The 20,407-nt window shown below is 39.6% G+C and overlaps 1 protein-coding gene across 2 annotated transcripts in view; it reads left to right on the top strand.

The window, feature by feature from the left end:
* Positions 1-20,407, top strand: part of LOC126470098 (GATOR complex protein NPRL2) — a 176,523-nt gene that overhangs the window by 28,766 nt on the left and 127,350 nt on the right. The window contains exon 1 of one of the 2 annotated variants that reach the window (XM_050097667.1): positions 17,351-17,892. The exons of the other annotated variant lie outside the window; for it this stretch is intronic. Coding sequence (XP_049953624.1) covers positions 17,845-17,892 — 48 coding nt within the window. The 5' untranslated portion in view covers positions 17,351-17,844. Of the gene's footprint in view, positions 1-17,350; positions 17,893-20,407 lie in introns of those variants that run through there. 2 annotated transcript variants of the gene reach the window in all.

Raw genomic sequence — 20,407 nt, 5'->3', positions numbered from 1 at the left:
TCATCACCTGCAGAGTTTGTAGCCAATGTAAATTTGCTTTGTATCCATCTTGTCAAATCAAATACCTGTCCTACTGACCACATTTAACTTTCCGATGATTTCTCTAACTCACAGTGTCGGTCAGACCACCAGCAAGAGCGCACCTCTAGTTCCTGCTACTAATAAGGCGAGTACACTGTTCGCTTGTTACATATTTTTATGAGCTCGAAACAGGAGCGACTTATTTTCAGTTACCTGTGAAGTTACTAGTTAATTTTTGTAATTTCATGCATGTTCATGTCCTTACTAGGCCCAACCTTTTATTTCAATAAGAGTGTAGTGTACAGTACTGCCATTGCTATCGTCCGTTGTATCGACCCTCATATCGTATAGGCTTTTGTTTGCTTGGTTAGAACAGCTCAGTGTCAGTTAGACTGTCAGTGAGAGAGGACTTCGATCTCCCAGTGCTAATAAGGCAAGTACACCATTCGTTTGTTGCATATTTTTACGAGCTTAAAACAAGAGCGACTGCAGTAATGCATAGGAACTGTGATTGTTGTGTACAGATGCGAGCTGAGTTGGTCACCCTTCACTCACAGCTCCATGCTGCATTGGCTTCCATCACACAGCTAGAGGCTGCTGGGGGATCAAGCTTGGGGATGCAAGGGACGTCGAGCACATCCCATGTGTCCCCTGAGCGGTCCACTGCTGTGACCGCCCCGGTACTGCCTGCATTGAGGTTGACCCCCCACCCGTGGTCGAGTGGGAGATCATTCCAAAGTCCGGCAGGCAGCAAAAAACTTCCGAGAGGCTGATCATAGGACCTCCCCAGTTAGTTTGACGAACAGGTTTCGGGCGTTATCTGTGGCTGACAATGTCTCTGAGCCGGATGCAATCGTCCAGCCTGTTCCAGAGGAAACTTCTCGGCCCACAAGGTCTGGGCATTAACAGAGAATGGGTTTACTGGTAGTTGGGAGCTCCAACATTAGGCGCATAATGAGTCCTCTTAGGAATATGGCTGCCGAGGAGGGGAAGGAAGCCAGTGTGCACTCCATGTGCATTCCGGGGGGAGTCATTCCGGATGTGGAAAGGGTGCTTCCGGATGCCTTGAAGATAACAGGGTGCAGCCAAATGCAGCTGGTGGCTCATGTCGATACCAATGACGTGTGTTGCTTTGGATCAGAGCAGATTCTGTCTGGTTTTGGGCGGCTAGCGGAAATGGTAAAGACTGCCAATCTTGCTTCCGAGATTAAGGTGGAACTCACCATCTGCAGCATCGTTGATAGAACCGACTGTGGTCCTTTGGTGCAGAGCTGAGTGGAGGGTCTGAATCAGAGGCTCAGGTGGTTCTGTGACCATGTAGATTGCAGATTCCGTGACTTGCGCCATCAGGTGGTGGGTTTCTGGGTTCTGCTTAATAGGTCAGGAGTCCACTACATACAGAAGGTGGCTTCACGGGTAGTGGGGGCTGTGTGGAGGGGACGGGGCAGTTTTTTAGGTTAGAGGGTCTCAGGGAACCACAGAAGCGGCGTGCGTCTAAAAGTGGGCAGGTAAAACACAGTAAGGTAGTTCTATAATCAATTGGTATTGTAGTTGTAAATTGTCATAGCTGTGTTGGGAAAGAACCAGAGCTCCAAGCCCTAATAGAAAGCACTGAAGCTCAAATAGTTTTAGGTGCAGAGAGCTGGATAAAGCCAGAAATAAGTTCAGCTGAAATTTTTTCAAATGATCTAACAGTGTTCAGAAAGGATAGATTAAATACAGTTGGTTGTGGAGTATTTATTGCTGTCAGAGGTAGTTTGCCTTGTAGCGAAATTGAAGTAGATAGTTCATGTGAAATAGTATGGGTAGAGGTTATACCTGACAATCGGACTAAACTATTAATTTGATTGTTTTACTGCCCCCCTGACTCAGAAGATATAGTTCCTGAACAGTTCAAAGAAACCTTGAGTCTCATTTCAAATAAGTACCCCACTCATACAATTATAGTCAGTGGTGACCTCAATCTACCCTCGATATGCTGGAAAAATTATACGTTTAATGCCGGCAGCAGGCATAAAATGTCATCCAAAATTGTACTGAATGCTTTCTCAGAAAATTATTTTCAACAATTAGTTCATGAGTTCACTCGAAGTGTAAATGGTTGCGAAAGCATGCTTGACCTTTCAACAACAAATAATCCAGGATAAATAGTGAGTATTGTGACGAGTGCAGGGATTAGCGACCACAAGGCAGTTGCTGCTAGGCTGAATACCGTAACACCTACAACCATCAAAAAGAAACGCAAAGTATATCTATTTAAAAAACCTGAAAAAAATGCTCTTAACGCCTTTTTAAGAGACAGTCTTCACTCCATCTGATCCGATCATGTAAGTGTAGAAAAGTTGTGGAATGTTTTCAAAGAAATAGTATCAACAGCAATTGAGAGATATATACAGCACATAAATTAATAAGTGATGGTACTGTCCCTCATGGTACACAAAATGGGTCAGATCGTTGTTGCAGAAGCAATGAAAAAAGCATGCCAAATTTAAAGGAACGCAAAATCCCCAAGATTGGCAAAGTTTTACAGAAGTTCGAAATACAGCGTGTACTTCAATGCGAGATGCTTTTAATAATTTCCACAAGGAAATTCTGTCTCGAAATCTGGCAGGAAACCCAAAGAGATTCTGGTCATACATAAAGCACACCAGTGGCAAGATGCAGTCAATACCTTCACTGTGCGATAAAAACAGTGAAGTCACTGATGACAGTGCCACTAAAGCAGAGTTATTAAACATGGTTTTCTGGAACTCCTTCACCAAAGAAGATGAAGTAAATATTCCTGAATTCCAATCAAGAACAACTGCCAAGATGATAAACATAGAAGTAGATATCCTCGGTGTAACAAAGCGGCTTAAATCACTTAATAAAGGCAAGGTCTCTAGTCCAGATTGTATACCAGTCAGGTTCCTCTCAGAGTATGCTAATAAAATAGCTCCATATTTAGCAATTATGTACAGCCACTCGTTCAAAGAAAGATCTGTACCTAAAGACTGGAAAATTTCTCAAGTCACATAAATACCCAAAAAGGGATGTAGGAGTAATCTGCTGAATTACAGGACTATATCACTAATGTCGATTTGCAGTACGGTTTTGGAACATTTACTGTATTCGAAAATTATGAAGTACCTCGAAGAAAACGATTCAGAAAAACGGATTCAGAAAATATCATTCTTGTGAAACACAACTAGCTCTTTATACTCATGAAGTAATAAGTGCTATCGAGAGGGCATGTCAAATTGATTCCATATTTTCAGATTTCCAGAAGGCTTTCGTCACCATTCCTCACAAGCGTCTTCTAACCAAACTGCGTGCCTATGGAATATCGCCTCAGTTGTGCAACTGGATTCGTGATTTCCTGTCAGAAAGGTCACAGTTCGTAGTAATAGACAGAAAGTCATCGAGTAAAACAGAAGTAATATCCAGCGTTCCCCAAGGAAGTGTTATAGGCCCTCTATTGTTCCTGATCTATATTAATGACATAGGAGACAATCTGAGTAGCCATCTTAGATTGTTTGCAGATGATGCTGTCATTTACCGTCTTGTCAAGTCATCAGATGATCAAAACGACTTGCAAAATGATTTAGATAAGATATCTTTATAGTGCAAAAAGTGCCAATTGACCCTGAATAAAGAAAAGTGTGAAGTTATTCACATGAGTACTAAAAGAAATCAGCTAAATTTCAATTACATGATAAGTCACAAAAATCTGAAGGCTGTAAATTCAACTAAATACTTAGGGCTTACAATTACAAATAACCTAAACTGGAACAATCACATAGATAATATTGTGGGTAGAGCAAACCAAAGACTGTGATTCATTGGCAGAACACTTAGAAGGTGCAACAGGTCTACTAAAGAGACTGCTTACACCACACTTGTCCGCCCTGTTCTGGAGTATTGCTGTGTGGTGTGGGATCCGCATCAGGTGGGACTGATGGATGACATTGAAAAAGTACAAAGAAGAGCTACTCGTTACGTATTATCGCGAAACAGGGAAGATAGTGTCACAGTCATGATACGTGAATTGGAGTGGCAATCATTAAAACAAAGGCGTTTTTCGTTGCGATGCGATCTTCTCATGAAATTTCATTCACCAGTTTTCTCCTCCGATTGCGAAAACACTCTGTTGCCATCCACCTACATAGGGAGAAATGATCTTCACAATAAAATAAGAGAAATCAGGACTCGCACAGAAAAATTTAAGTGCTCGTTTTTCCCACGTGCCGTTCGCGAGTGGAACGGTAGAGAGACAGCTTGAAGGTGGTTCATTGAACCCTCTGCCAGGCACTTTATTGTGAATAGCAGAGTAATGGTGTAGATGTGGATGTAGATGTAGATGAATACTAGGATGGTTCCTTTGAAAGGACAGAGCACTTACCCTTCTTATCCTTCCTTCCTTCCATCTTGGCTACAATAATGCATCCAGTTCGCTGTTCATAGTAGCTTACCGAAATTTATATTTTCTTGTTCATTATTTCATCTACTCTTACATTAACCTTATTTTATTTCATGTTGATAACCCTATATTTGCCTTCAAAAATCTTGTTCTTCCTGCTACCACAATGTACTATTTTCCACTATATCTTACTTCAATGTATCCCATGAAATTTCTGCAGTTTACAGTTTGTTTCTGAATTCTGTTATATAATCTGCCTGAAACAGTCTCTTCCACATACACAACCTCCTTTCGTGTTTCTTAAACCATGCTCCATGCAAAATTCTAGCAAGTTGTTTCTCCTGTTCATGCCTTTCTGCCACTGAATGTTCTGCTACTAGTTTTTCATCTGCAAATTTTGTCAAGTTATGGCTGATTTGACTCGTTTGAACTTGGTATTTATACAGTAATATAAAGTAAGAAGAAGAAAAAGAACTACTTCTCCATCTACTTAACAAATATATTGTTTATGTTCTCATTATCTGTATGTTGGCTGTACCTTTAAATGATCAGAAAACCACTGAAAAATTCAACGTGCAAATAAAGTGTGACGACTTTCTTTAAAGAGCATCAGATTTTTGTGAAAGTGAATGGTGCATTTTATGATTGTTTTTGTTCTTGTTTGAGAATTTTTTTATTTATTTTTGAGTTGTGTTATTCTAACAGAGAAAGGCTTTTGTAAGTATTAGTGTCTATAACTTCACTGTTTCACAAAGAAATCCATTACTTAATAATTATGTATAAGTATTAATAATAATTAAATTAGGTTTTTTGTCCTTAGCCAGTTTCACCTCGGACAATGCAAACAGTGCAAAGTTCCAGTATTATGTTGAGTCCATGTTAAGCTGAAGGCACAGTTTAAATGCCAGAGGAAGGCAAGAACATACAACCCCAAGTACAACTATGCCTAGTAGAGCACTGTGGTGTTCAAACCAACTGTCAGATTGAGGACAACTGTATTTAATAACAAAATCTAAATAGCACACTACAGTTGTTGTTGTTGTTGTTGTTGTTGTTGTCGTTGTCGTCTTCAGTCCAGAGACTGGTTCAAGCAGCTCTCCATGCTACTCTATCCTGTGCAAGCTTCTTCATCTCCCAGTGCCTACTGCAAACTGCATCCTTCTGAATCTGCTTAGTGTATTCATCTGTTGGTCTCCCTCTATGATTTTTACTCTCCATGCTGCCGTCCAATACTAAATTGGTGATCCCTTGATGACTCAAGAGCATATCATACCAACAAATCCCTTCTTCTAGTCAAGTTGTGCCACAAGTTTCTCTTCTCCCTAATTCTGTTCGATACCTCCTCATTAGTTATGTGAACTACCCACCTAATCTTCAGCATTCTTCTGTAGCACCACATTTCGAAAGCTTCTATTCTCTTCTTGTCCAAACTATTTATCGTCCACGTTTCACTTCCATATGTGGCCACACTCCGTACAAATACTTTCAGAAATGACTTCCTGACACTTAAATCCATACTCGATGTTAACAAATTTCTCTTCTTCAGAATTACTTTCCTTACCATTGCCAGTCTCTCTACTTCGACCATCAACAGTCATTTTGCTCCCCAAATAGCAAAACTCATCTACTACTTTAAATGTCTCATTTCCTAATCTAATTCCTTCAGCATCACCTGACTTATTTTGGCTACATTCCATTATCCTAATTTTGCTTTTGTTGATGTTCATCTTATATCCTCCTTTCAAGGCACTATCCATTCCGTTCAACTGCTCTTCCAGGTCCTTTGCTGTCTCTTACAGAACTACAATGTCATTGGCGAACCTCAGAGTTTTTATTTCTTCTCCATGGATTTTAATACCTACTCTGAATTTTTCTTTGGTTTCCTTTACTGCTTGCTCAATATACCGATAGAATAACACCGGGGATAGGCTACAACACTGTCTCACTCCCTTCCCAACCACTGCTTCCCTTTCATGCCCCTCGACTCGTATAACTGCCATCTGGTTTCTGTACAAATTGTAAATAGCCTTTCGCTCCCTGTGTTTTACCCCTGCCACCTTCAGAATTTGAAAGAGAGTATTCCAGTCAACATTGTCAGAAGCTTTCGCTAAGTCTACAAATGCTAGAAATGTAGGTTTGCCTTTCCTTAATCTAGCTTCTAAGATAAGTCGTAGGGTCAGTATCGCCCCACGTGTTCACGTGACCTTCCCCAAAGTCGGCTTCTACCAGTTATTCCATTCATCTGTAAAGAATTCGCATTAGTTTTTTGCAGACGTGACTTATTAAACTGATAGTTCAGCAATTTTCACATCTGTCAACACCTGCTTTCTTCGGAATTGGAATTACACTCCTGGAAATTGAAATAAGAACACCGTGAATTCATTGTCCCAGGAAGGGGAAACTTTATTGACACATTCCTGGGGTCAGATACATCACATGATCACACTGACAGAACCACAGGCACATAGACACAGGCAACAGAGCATGCACAATGTCGGCACTAGTACAGTGTACATCCACCTTTCGCAGCAATGCAGGCTGCTATTCTCCCATGGAGACGATCGTAGAGATGCTGGATGTAGTCCTGTGGAACGGCTTGCCATGCCATTTCCACCTGGCGCCTCAGTTGGACCAGCGTTCGTGCTGGACGTGCAGACCGCGTGAGACGACGCTTCATCCAGTCCCAAACATGCTCAATGGGGGACAGATCCGGAGATCTTGCTGGCCAGGGTAGTTGACTTACACCTTCTAGAGCACATTGGGTGGCACGGGATACATGCGGACGTGCATTGTCCTGTTGGAACAGCAAGTTCCCTTGCTGGTCTAGGAATGGTAGAACGATGGGTTCGATGATGGTTTGAATGTACCGTGCACTATTCAGTGTCCCCTCGACGATCACCAGTGGTGTACGGCCAGTGTAGGAGATCACTCCCTACACCATGATGCCGGGTGTTGGCCCTGTGTGCCTCGGTCGTATGCAGTCCTGATTGTGGCGCTCACCTGCACGGCGCCAAACACGCATACGACCATCGTTGGCACCAAGGCAGAAGCGACTCTCATCGCTGAAGACGACACGTCTCCATTCGTCCCTCCATTCACGCCTGTCGCGACACCACTGGAGGCAGGCTGCACGATGTTGGGGCGTGAGCGGAAGACGGCCTAACGGTGTGCGGGACCGTAGCCCAGCTTCATGGAGACGGTTGCGAATGGTCCTCGCCGATACCCCAGGAGCAACAGTGTCCCTAATTTGCTGGGAAGTGGCGGTGCGGTCCCCTACAGCACTGCTTAGGATCCTACGGTTTTGGCGTGCATCCGTGCGTCGCTGCGGTCCGGTCCCAGGTCGACGGGCACGTGCACCTTCCGCCGACCACTGGCGACAACATCGATGTACTGTGGAGACCTCACGCCCCACGTGTTGAGCAATTTGGCGGTACGTCCACCCGGCCTCCCGCATGCCCACTATACGCCCTCGCTCAACGTCCGTCAACTGCACATACGGTTCACGTCCACGCTGTCGCGGCATGCTACCAGTGTTAAAGACTGCGATGGAGCTCCGTATGCCATGGCAAACTGGCTGACACTGACGGCGGCGGTGCACAAATGCTGCGCAGCTAGCGCCATTTGACGGCCAACACCGCGGTTCCTGGTGTGTCCGCTGTGTCGTGCGTGTGATCATTGCTTGTACAGCCCTCTCGCAGTGTCCGGAGCAAGTATGGTGGGTCTGACAAACCGGTGTCAATGTGTTCTTTTTTCCATTTCCAGGAGTGTATTATGTTCTTCTTGAAGTCTGAGGGTATTTCGCCTGTGTCATACATCTTGCTCACGAGTTGGTAGAGTTTTGTCTGGGCTGGCTCTCCCAAGGCTGTCAGTAATTTTAATGGACTGTTGCCTACTCCCGGGGACATGTTTCGGCTTAGGTCTTTCAGTACTCTGTCAAACTGTTCACGCAGTATCATATCTCCCGTTTCATCTACATCCTCTTCCATTTCTATAATATTGTCCTCAAGTACATTGCCCTTGTACAGACCTCCTATATGCTCCTTCCACCTTTCTGAGAGAGAGAGAGAGTTTGGTTTTGGAAACATTCTATGTCCTATAATGTGTGATTAGGAGACATTTAGAAGATAAAAATGCATCCATTGTTGCACCAACCATAGAGTTGTACATAGTTCTTTCTCAGGAATGGGATCAATTGCCAATAGAATTCAGGATTCTCTTCACTTTGACGACATCACACCACTACCAAGCTTAACTGGTAAAAAGAGTAAACGTATCCTGTATTGTTTCATTTTTAAATCACTTTTGCAGTTTTGTTGCTTTTTCTTTAGAATGCATATTTCCATTTTCTGACATTTATTGATTGTGTATTCTGGACTCTGCAAGGTACTGTATTTATTGTTATTAAGCATTACATTTTTGAGTAACACTCCTAACATTTGTTAGTGAAACATGCTCTCATTTCCTGACTACACTCAAATGTTGAATTGTCGTGCATTAGCGTTTTAACAAATTCTATATTACTGTTTATTACCTCATAAGTTTTCACCAGCAGCTAACCACCCACTTCTCAGCTGTTAGTCCATTCCTCTGAGCTCTTCTTAAAGTTGTAATTTTATAAGTGCTTAGCAGTAAGTACTATAGTCAGTCAGAAATGTGTTTACTTGGCACTAATTCCGACAGGCCAGCTTTGTGTACCATGGAAACTCACTTAACTGGTAAGTGACTTCAGAACTTAAGAAGAATAATTATCAAGTGCAGAAACTTACTTACATTATTATCTATATAATATTCACACATTTTCTTTTAAATTTCAGTGGTCCATACTGATTATGGTTGCATACTGATAATTGGGCTTTTCTGTCCTTTATTGAGATTTGCATGATACTGACAGTTTCTGTATGAAATGAGGTTGTGTAGATGTCCTACCACAACTGTGCCTAGTATGGGAAAAAAAACAGGGAGATATATTGGTGAAGAAAGCCTGAATGATGTAATTAAAATGTAACCCAATACTTGAATGAGAGTGACATCAGTAAAAATCAGGAATTTGTTTGTAAACTAGCTGTAAATGAAAGGAGTAATTAGGAAACTGTTCATGAACATTGGCATCTATAGTGCATGAGAATGTACCTGCATTTCATTGGTCTTCTAGCAGTACTTCCTCAAGGATGTGAAGGACAATGTGATGATGCATCTATTTGTTGACTTTTTTTCTGTGTAAAGGTATTAACAAGATTTTGCATATCATAGAAAGTTTTGACAAGTGACATAGTTGTGAGCAACATGTGCTAACTAATATGTTCTGAATTTGTTTCAGATAACTGAGAAAATTCCATGAATTCTGGAAATGATATTTAGAAATATGAGGAAGGTGATCTGATGCTAGAAGAAAACTGCTGCATGCAGTGTCTCTCTTCAGTGAGAATGGTGTATGCCTTTCTGATGCATTAAGGGATCCCAAAATATTATCTCTCATAAAACATGTTTGTCTGGAAAAAAATAAAGCAACTGGCTGGATAGTGAAAGTAACCAATATTTTAAAATTAAATGTGTTAGTCTTCTTTGGGAATAACTTCCAAAGAAGAAAATCTTTATAGGAAATACTAGTTATAACTACTCATATGCTAATTTTCCAATTATACAATTGTTATACCAGCTCTTAGTTATTCCTCTACTCAGAAGTTTTCAAACTAGGCTGTGACACATGAATCATATGTCACCTTTTGATTAAATTAACTATAGCTGAGAAATTTCTGAAAGTTCAAAAAAGACATCTCGCCACACTGAGATTGAACTTAAATTGTACCAATCTTCTGTTTGTATTTTATTTTGCCACAGGAATATCTAAGAATGATTTGAAATTTTTAGGATTGGAACTAAATGTTCTAGGAGAGCGTGTATCAAGCACAGAAATATTCTGCGAGCCATAATCTTGTAATATACTGTGTCTTGGTTCTCAACAACTCCTTTTTCTCTTACTGTGTTTAAGCATACAATCTTTGAAGTAGGTTGATGTGCTAATCACCGTGTCACCGAAAACAGTTAAGATATTCAATGTTTACAAGGATATGCCATCAGGATAATACTGGTTGCTAGTGGTTTTACTCAAAAGCAACACTGTTAAATTTTTGTTTATGAGTGGATCATTCACGTGTCATAATTAATATGAAGCTATTTTGAGACAGTGATGATGTAAGAAATTAAAAGATATTTTTGAAAGGTTAGAGGAAATATGTGACAAAATGCCACATATTAAAAAAAAAAATTGTGAGAAGAGTCAACTGAAAATATTTAACGTAACTGTACATCTGCTTCTGTTCTGTGCCAGCCCCATTCAAGTGTGTGGCAGAAGGTGCTTCAGATAACATTGTAATTTCCTCTCTTCACTGTTCCATTTGCAAATGGAGCCTGGGAAGAAGACTGCCAGTAAGTCTCCATATGACTTTCAAGTGCTGTGATTTTCTCATGGTCATTTCACAAGGTGTGAAGGTGTGTGTGGTAGGATGTAACATATTGTCCGATTCTTCTTGCAGTGTGAAATCTCAGAACTTCAACAGTAAACCTCTCTGTGATGCTGTCTGCCCTATTTGTAGCATAAAATACTGGAATTCTTTGAGCATCACCAATGACACTTTCGTACTTATTAGCAAACCTATGTTAAAATGAGCTGTTTTTATTGGGATCTACTCCATATCTTCTATTAATCCAACTGAGTAAGAATCCCAGACTAGTGAGCAACACTCGAGAATTGCTCAAAGCAGTATTTTGTGAGGCACTCTTTCCTAGATCAATTATATTTCCTTAAGATTCTTCCAGTGAATTCCAATTATGGTATTTGAATTTACCAATAATTAGAGGCTTGTGTATTTGTGAATTGTAATTGCCACAGTTTACGAACTACTTGTATGAAAGTTTAAACATAAAGCAACTCTTGCCATTTTGAATGGTTTCAACACATGCAGGACATGTCACTAAACAGTGGAGAAAATTACCTCTTTACACTAATTCATTACTGTGTGTGCACAGCTTGATGGAAACCTGCTTGGGAAACTACCTTGAACAAGTAGATAGTTTGAAATGTTGTAATTGTTGTTTTTGTGGTCTTCAGTTTGAAGACAGGTCTGACACAGCTCTCCATGCTGCTCCACCCACTGCAAGCCTGTTCATTTTCGAATAACTGCTACAGCCTGCATCGTCTTGAACCTGCCTACTGCATTCATCTCTTGGTCTCCTCCTACAATTTTTACCCTCCGCACTTTCCTCCAGTACTAAATTGGTGATCACTTGATGTCTCGGAATGTGTCCTATAAACTGTTCCTTTGTTTTAATAAAGCTATGCCACAAATTTTGTTTCTCCCCAGTTCTACTCAGCACCTCCTCAGTAGTCACATGATGTACCTATCTAATACTTGTCTGAACTGCTTATTGTCCATGTTTCACTACCATACAAGGATACACTCCAGACAAATACCTTCAGAAAAGACTTATATATTCATTGTTAAATATATATATTAATTTTTAACAAGCTTCTCATCTTCAGAAATGCTTTTCCTGTCACCGCTGGTTCACATTTTATCTCCTCTCTACTTCGGCCATCATCAGTTATTTTACTGCACAAATAGCAAAACTTGTCTGCTGCTTATATTGTCTTATTTCCTAATATAATTCCCTTAGCATGACCAGATTTAATTTGTCTACATTCCATTACCCTTGTTTTGCTCTTGTTAATGTTCATCTTATATCCTCTTTCCCAGATATTGTCCATTCTGTGCAACTGCTCTTCCAAGTCCTTTGCTATCTCTGACAGAATTATAGTGTCATCAGCAAACTGCAAAGTTTTTATTTCTTCTCCCTCAACATGAATTCCTTCTCCAAATTTTTCTTTGGCTTCCTTTACTGCTTACTCAACATACAGTTTAAATAACATTGGGGATAGGCTAAAACCCTGTCTCACTTCTTTCTCAACCACTGCTTCCCTTCCGTGCCCCTCAGCTCTTGTGCAGAAACCAGATGGCAGTTACAAGTTGTGTGTAACCCTTTGCTACCTGTATTCTACCCATGCTATCTTCAGAATTTCAAAGGGTCCATCTAAAAGTGTCAAAAGCTGTCTCCACAGATACCATAAACCAGATTTGTCTTTTCTTAACTTACCTTCTAGGATAAGTCGTAAGGTCATTATTGCCTCGCATGTTCCTTCCTTTCTCCAGAATCCAAACTGAATTCCCTGAGGTTGCCTTCTACCAGTTTTTCCATTGTTTTGTAAATAATTTGTGTACGTATTTTGCAACCATGTCTTGTAAACTGGTTCAATAATATTCCCACTTCATCAGAACCTGCATTCACTGGGCTTGGAATTACTACATTCTTCTTGAAGTCTGAGGGTATTTTGCCTGTCCCATACATCTTGCACACCAGATGGAATAATTTTGCCATGGCTGGCGTTTCCAAGTATATCAGTAGTTCGATGGGATTTCGTATGCTCCAGGGGCCTTGTTTCGGCTTAGGTCTTTCAGAACTCTGTCCAGTTCTTCTCATCTCCCATCTCATCTTCATCTGTGTCCTGTTCCAGTTCTATAATATTGTCTTAAAGTTCATTTCTCTTGTATAGCACTCCTTCCAGCTGTCAGCTTTCTCTTCTTTGGTTACTACTGGTTTACCATCTGAACTCTTAATATTCAGATACCTCCAAAGACCTCCTTAGTTATCCCATTGGTGATAGCTATCTTTTCCTAGTTATGTATGCCTCTATATCCCTACATCTGTTCTTATCCATTCCTATGTAGCCATTTTGCACTTCCTGTCACTCATTTTTTAGGTGTTTGTATTCGGTTTCACCTGCTTCATTTGCTGCAGTTTTATATTTTCTCCTTTCATCAGTTACATTCCATATCTCCTGTGATTATCCAAGGATTTCTTCTAGGGCTAGTCTTTTTACATCTTTGATACTTTGTTGCCTTCAGTATTTCACCTCTCAAAGCTACCCCATTTGCTTCCACTATATTCCTTTCCCCTTTTTGTCAATTACTGCCTCATGTTCCTGCATCCCTCTATATATTTTATGTATTGATGATGTCATTGGGGGTCAGGCATTCACCATAAAAAATACACAGCATGCTGAGGGGTGTCCAGCTTCATGCTGACACACCTCTACCCTCTGCCCCCCCCCCCCCTCCCATTTCCTTCAGATTTATAAACCTTCACCACCACCACCACCACCACCACCACTATCACTATTACTAGTGGGCGTACTGGTTCTTATTTTAATCCAACTTCTGAATATGAAACATGAAAGATATTAATCAAGGTGAGAAGACTAGTGAGATAAACAGTCCAACAACTAATGGCAGCTACAACACAAACATAACTTCACACAATATGTCCACACGTCAGTCACCTACTAGTATAATTACAGTATGATACATGACATTTAAGGGGCTCAGGTGCCCTAAACTAAAAAGACTTGCACCAAACTGTAAAGTACAAGTCTAAATAAAATTGTATGCTACAAGAGCTTTATAAGATGCCCTCCACATGGCGGTCAGCCATGCTGGACACACATGGCTCATAGCGTAGTGCAAATTGAACAATAGCAAAATACTGAGTCTTGTATTGTACTTGCAAAGGGCACAAGGTTTGATAGCATATGTGCTGCTGCAACATTTTATGTAATGAATGTGTCTGTTGCATGGCCAAAACTTTTACCGATAAAATTAATAAGCAATGTGGTCAGTGAGTAAACATGTTTGATACTAGTAAAGTTCTACAATTCTGGTCAATTTGTGTTGCTTTTTGAAGTTACTTCCACTATAGTCACTAATAGATCTCTGAAATCTTTTAAACTATGCATCACATCACTTCCTGTCCCCTTGTAGCTAGGAATATTCATTCTGCTTGTCCTGCACGAACCCTCAATTCATAGGAACTCTGTACTTTCAGTTCTGTTTCAAATTTACATTGTCTGTCTATGTGTAGAAGAGAATTTTTTCATTTAAGAACAACACTAAAAGTGTGTTGAAAATTGATTCCACACTTCCGTTTTTATATTTCACTTTTTCCCCACCACCATGAAAGTGAAATGAAAAGTACTTGAATGAAAATAAATAATTACTCGTGAGATTAACAGAAATTACGGTGGATGGTTCCCCTCAGTTTTTCGAAATGGTGGTATTAGTGTTGCAGCCTCTTTTGTTAGTTTCATATTATGTATACATCTTCACTTTTGTTTATTTATAATAAAGCAATATGATAATGTTTCCTGTGTAAGTAGATATCAATAAAACTGTTGCTTCCTATGTCATGTCAGAGGATATTGGCATTTGGTAATGTTGTGTCAGTGTAAATTACTCTGATAAAAGATATTTGTAAAAGTATATATATATATATATATATATATATATATATATATATATATTTTTTTTTTTTTTTTTTTTTTTTTTGAGGGAAACATGCCACGTGGGAAAAATATATCTAAAAACAAAGATGATGAGACTTACGAAACAAAAGCACTGGCAGGTCGATAGACACACAAACATACACACAAAATTCAAGCTTTCGCAACAAATGGTTGCTTCAACATTCTTTCCTGATGAAGCAACCGTTTGTTGCGAAAGCTTGAATTTTGTGTGTATGTTTGTGTTTGTTTGTGTGTCTATCGACCTGCCAGCGCTTTTGTTTGGTAAGTCTCATCATCTTTGTTTTTATATATATATCTCTGTCTGCCTGTCTGGGCAGAAACACATTGTTCCCAAAATTTTGAAAATATAGTGTTGTATGTCTGGTTCACTTTCTACAGTTGTGGAGTGCTGGAGTAAATGTGTATCACTATTTGCAAATAAATTTCAGACTGTAACACTACCACTGTGAAAGATGTTGAACGTGGAAGCAATTTGCTGTTTATCGCTTGCCTTTGCTCACTCTGTAACAGTGTAGTGTTGTGTCACACATAGTATTCTGCTAAATATGGGAGTGGAATATATGTGATGGAGTACAAATAATTTAAGTAATAAAGATTACAAATTGCCCAACAGTTGAGGTGCTGAGTAGCAGCAGGCACATAAACAAAACTGAGTACATTACTAACTTTCAGACAAATCCAGTCAGGTTTTATATTGAACTGGAACAGCTTAACTGTATCCTTTGCCAAGTCTTACCATCATGCCTAGAAATGAAGATCATCTTACCTACAATCCTTCTCATTCCTCTCAAAGTGATATTTCACTGTCCACCCAATCTGTGCAGTATCCTAGTCTATCCTTACACCACACCAACTCACAACCCTTTTTTACAGGTTCACTGGAAAGTCCAGTTGCAAGACCTTTCCAAAGCTCTAGCACATTCTACTCCAGTCTTGTCACAGGATTATCCTACCCTTTCCTAACAGAAGCAGGACAACCTGTGAAAGCAATAATGTCTTGTACCAGCTCTGTTGTAACTTATGCGTAGCATTTTGTGAGGGCATGACAACCAACCAGCTGCCCGTTCAAATGAATTGTCATTGATAAACTGTAGCTAAGAACACCCCTGCCACGTTACACTAATTTCACTCATAATGCATGTACGCCCTCTTCTTCATAGTCTTCTTTTCTCCTCTGTTACATCTTCTCTTCCCTGTCGACTCCTCCATGTCATTTTGTGGTGTGCACAGCTCCTCTAATGTGTCCAGAATGAGTTCACTGGTGCCACATACCTATCCCATGAGCCGGTCACTTCCCACTTCCAGTTAGTCTACGACCTTTCCCTAACCCCCTGCCCCCCAACTCCTGCCTCCTGTCTCCCCTCTCCTACTACACACAAGCTTCCCACTTCCAGATGTCAACCACTTTTCCCTAACCCCCTCCCCCCAACTCCTGCCTTCTTTCTCCCCTCTCCCACTACTCGTAACACAACCCCTTTCCACCCGAACTGTGCTGCTATGCCAGTAGAATGTAGACAGCTGGGACAATGTAGGCATACAGATGTATATATTTGTGTGTTACTCTGTAGCTCTGGAAGAAGATGCATTGAAAATCTAATAATGTTCTCAGTCTTGTCTATGTGTCTGTCAAAGATACAGCACGTCAACTACCTTTTAATTTATTTATATTTTGTTAAATCGTTTGCCATGACAGCTCGCTGCAGCTCTTTAGCACTGCTACTTTCATATCATTACTAATGTGATTTCTTCATTGTTCCACTTGTTTAGGCTAATCATCACATTAGTTACAGATGTGCCTGCAAAGAAATAAAAAAACAGAAAGCTATTGCATTAGTTAAAGTTTTGATGACTGCTTGAATGAAGTTTGGTGTTTTATGCAGTACAAAGTTAGTGATGCCATGCCATGTGATAAGGATTTTGCCATGTGTTTAAAGCAGTTCTGTATTTCAAAATGGAATAATGAGATACAAAAATCACAAAGCAATTTCAATGATCAGTGGAACCTATAAATAATTATGTATATGTTTGTTTTCTGGCACTAGCACAAGCTCTGGTGATTGTGAAACTGGAGCTCTGTTTATGTATCTGCAAGGATGCTGTAGAATGTTTTAATACAATAGCTGTCAATTCAGACACAGTTCCTACAGAAGGGATCATTTCCTCCTCCTCAACAGTTTCTATTTCTTTTTCTGTTTTTCTTGTCATTATTGAGTTGCTCATGTGAGATATAACAGAATAATGAAGCCTGATTAATTTGTAAATGATACTTATGTTTTATACGATACGCTATATAAATTTTTGAATAATCTGTTTTATTATAAAATCTGTTGTTAGGAGGTGAAATACATACGTAATAACTAATAAGAATATATTGTGATATACAATTCTATAAGCAAACAAGACATTTCTAATTTCTAACTATCTGTGGAAGGAAATACAAGGAATGCTTAAAAAACAAAGTTTACAGAAGCTTGTGAATCAGCAATACTCAGCTGCATTTAATGCAGCTACATACATAAATGTACTGCAGTAAAGAAACTGGAGGTTTATAGTTTTTGGAGATGTTGGGTGGTAATTATTTTTTCACGTGTCAGAGATTGAGGATTGGAGCTGATAGAAAGTGGGGTGGGGACACAAAACACAAATCAATAAGAGGGATTCATAATAGAAACCGAGAAAGGAAAACATTTAGTACCATTGCAATGATTCATTTGTGCCTTTCAGATAAACATTTAACAATTCACCTTTGTAACTGTATATATTGAAATCCTCAGTACTTAAGATATAACAGTCGGAGGAACGTAACAAGCCTATACGGAGAGCAAAGGAAGGATATTAACAACACTGGTCCGAGCAGTGAAGAGGAATGACATTTAATATGTAACAAGATTTTTTTTTTAACCTTGATTATGAACTGCAGCCTTGGTTTCATTGCTGAACCTCAATAAGAAACTCAGTAGGAGATTGGAAGATCTTAGTGATTACAGGGAAGATTTAAATAGGTTACAGAATGAAGAGGAGGAGTTTTAGAAGTGGAGATTTGATACTGTGCAGTACAGTAAGTGCCTGTTGTAGTTAGTACACTAATATTGGTGATTGAGTTGTGTGTGCTTTTCCCACCATTCTCATGATTATTAACAAGGAGTAAATAAATTCAGAAGTTAAAGAAAGAGTCCTGTTAAGAACACTCTGTTCGTGACTTGATAACTGTTGACTGTGAGTATTTTTGGCTTTATAAACTTTCATGAGAACCATTAGGGACTGGACATTTTTATTTGTAAATGCTTATATACAAGCTGATACTCTGAAAGTCAAAAGGAAAACTATGCAACAAGGGACAAAAATGCAAAGTCTTTTTGATAAAGAGTCCCATGTAGGTTTTTGTTGCCTATCCTGCTAGATTGGTGATTTTTTGACAATGTTGGGGTAGGTCTCAACTACAGTTGGCAGGTTAATTTACAGAGGAATTAAAAAAGTATAATGTCGGAGAAGCCATCCTGATAAAAACATTCATAATAAAATGGTTTAAAGCTCTTCAGACACTCAAAATCAGAAATTGTGCAATGAGGCAAACAGAAGAAACAGGTAATTACAACAGAAATGTATAGATGCCCATAAGTGAAAAATGTATTTTGCTATACAATAGCAGTTTTTTAAGAAAGGAAATTATATTATTATCAATAATACTGGCAAAGCTACATTCTCATGATTACTAAATTGTTTGCATAAATATCTATTTGAAAAAGTTAGTTATTTCTGTACACTGATCTTCACTACTGTCATGAACCAAAATTAAAATGCACTAGCCATGTATTTTTCCCTAAATTTTCTAAGTTATGTATGAATGGTATCTTCTTTTTTCATTTGAATCTCTGTGCATGGCCCACTCCTTCTCAAGGACTAACTCAATCAGTAAGCTAATCTCAAACTCTTCTTCTCTTACTACTGTATCCATGTTTTTTTGTACATATTAGATTTGCAGCATATTAAATATAGCTCCATAAGATGTGATTACACATTTATGAAATTTGATATCGTTTATTCCCTACACTTCAAAGGAACAGAATATTTTGCGTTGCCAGTTCAACCTCTAGTACCTGTCACTTCAGTGTCAATACGAACATGTCATCGTAATGGGTGACTTGAACATAGACCTGCTAAGAGACACTCCCTCCGCAATAAACCTAAGAAGACTGTTTAGTTGCAATAGCATGGACATTCTTCCATTACAACCTACACACCATACGGCACACAGTCATACTCTTATAGACGTAATCGCAACGAAACAGACCGACAAAGTAAGAGATGTTGGTCAAACATCGGCCCCTGGCCTCTCAGCACATGATGTAATATTCCTGGCCTACTCTGTGCAGCCCCCAAGGATCAAATCGCGTTACATAACTTGTAGGAACATGAAACGTATTGACCTTGACACTCTAACAGCCGATTGCTCAGAAATCTCATGGCATCAAATAATCAGAAAACCCACAATCGACGGCAAAATTAATGAACTTGGTGATAAACTCACTGCCCTCTATAACAAACATGCACCTGTATGCACAATCCGTGTAAGAAAATCTCCTGCTCCATGGCTGACAGCTGAATTAAGTCAAATGATGACTAATAGGGATGCTGCCCACAGGCGTTTCAAGGCAGATCCGAGACCCGAGCGTTTCGAAGAATATAGAAAGCTACAGAACAGAGTGAAACAATGCATTCGCAATGCTAAAATCAGGCACGCTCGCTCCCTTGTATGCAGCGATCTGACGCCCACGACTCTATGGAAGAATCTCCGTAGCTTGGGGGTGGGAAAGGCAAAATCGGAAACTACTTTTCATGTGTCAGCTAACGAATTAAATGAATTCTTCTCTGCACCTCAGACTACCAGCACAGCTGATAATTACCGTCCACAAGAATCCCCAAACAGGATAACTAACAACGATACCTTCCATCTAAAACATGTAACAACAAATACGGCAAGAAAAGCAATAATGAGAATCTCTTCTGATGCAATAGGCAACGACAGTATCAGTATAACCATGATTAAGAATGTTGCCGATATCTTAGTACCTGTCTTAACTGACATATTTAATTTTTCCCTCGTGAACGGAATGTATCCCACTGCATGGAAAAGAAGCCTAATTCGACCCATCCCTAAAATCGAAAACCCGCAACTGCCTAGTGATTACCGACCAATTAGCATACTGCCTGCTGTTTCCAAAGCACTTGAATATATTGTTCATGACCAAATCACTGAACACTTGCATGAATTCAGCCTATATGACAAATTTCAATCCGGTTTCCGTAAACATCACAGCACAAACACTGCTCTAATTAAAGTAACTGATGACCTGAAATATGCCATCGACAATCGAAAGGCAACAATATTGACGCTACTGGACTTCAGCAAAGCTTTTGACACTGTTAACTTTGACATATTGCTCAGAAAAATGCAACAGCTTAATTTCTCTGATAGTGCAATGAGATGGTTTGAAAGCTACTTAAAAGACAGACAGCAATGTGTTGTCTGCGTAAATGAAAAATCTTCCTGGAAACATGTTTCCTCGGGAGTG

The sequence above is a fragment of the Schistocerca serialis genome, chromosome 3 (assembly GCF_023864345.2).
Source record: "Schistocerca serialis cubense isolate TAMUIC-IGC-003099 chromosome 3, iqSchSeri2.2, whole genome shotgun sequence".
In the NCBI taxonomy this organism is placed as follows: Eukaryota; Metazoa; Arthropoda; class Insecta; order Orthoptera; family Acrididae; genus Schistocerca; species Schistocerca serialis.
This window is presented reverse-complemented; position numbering and strand designations above follow the sequence as displayed.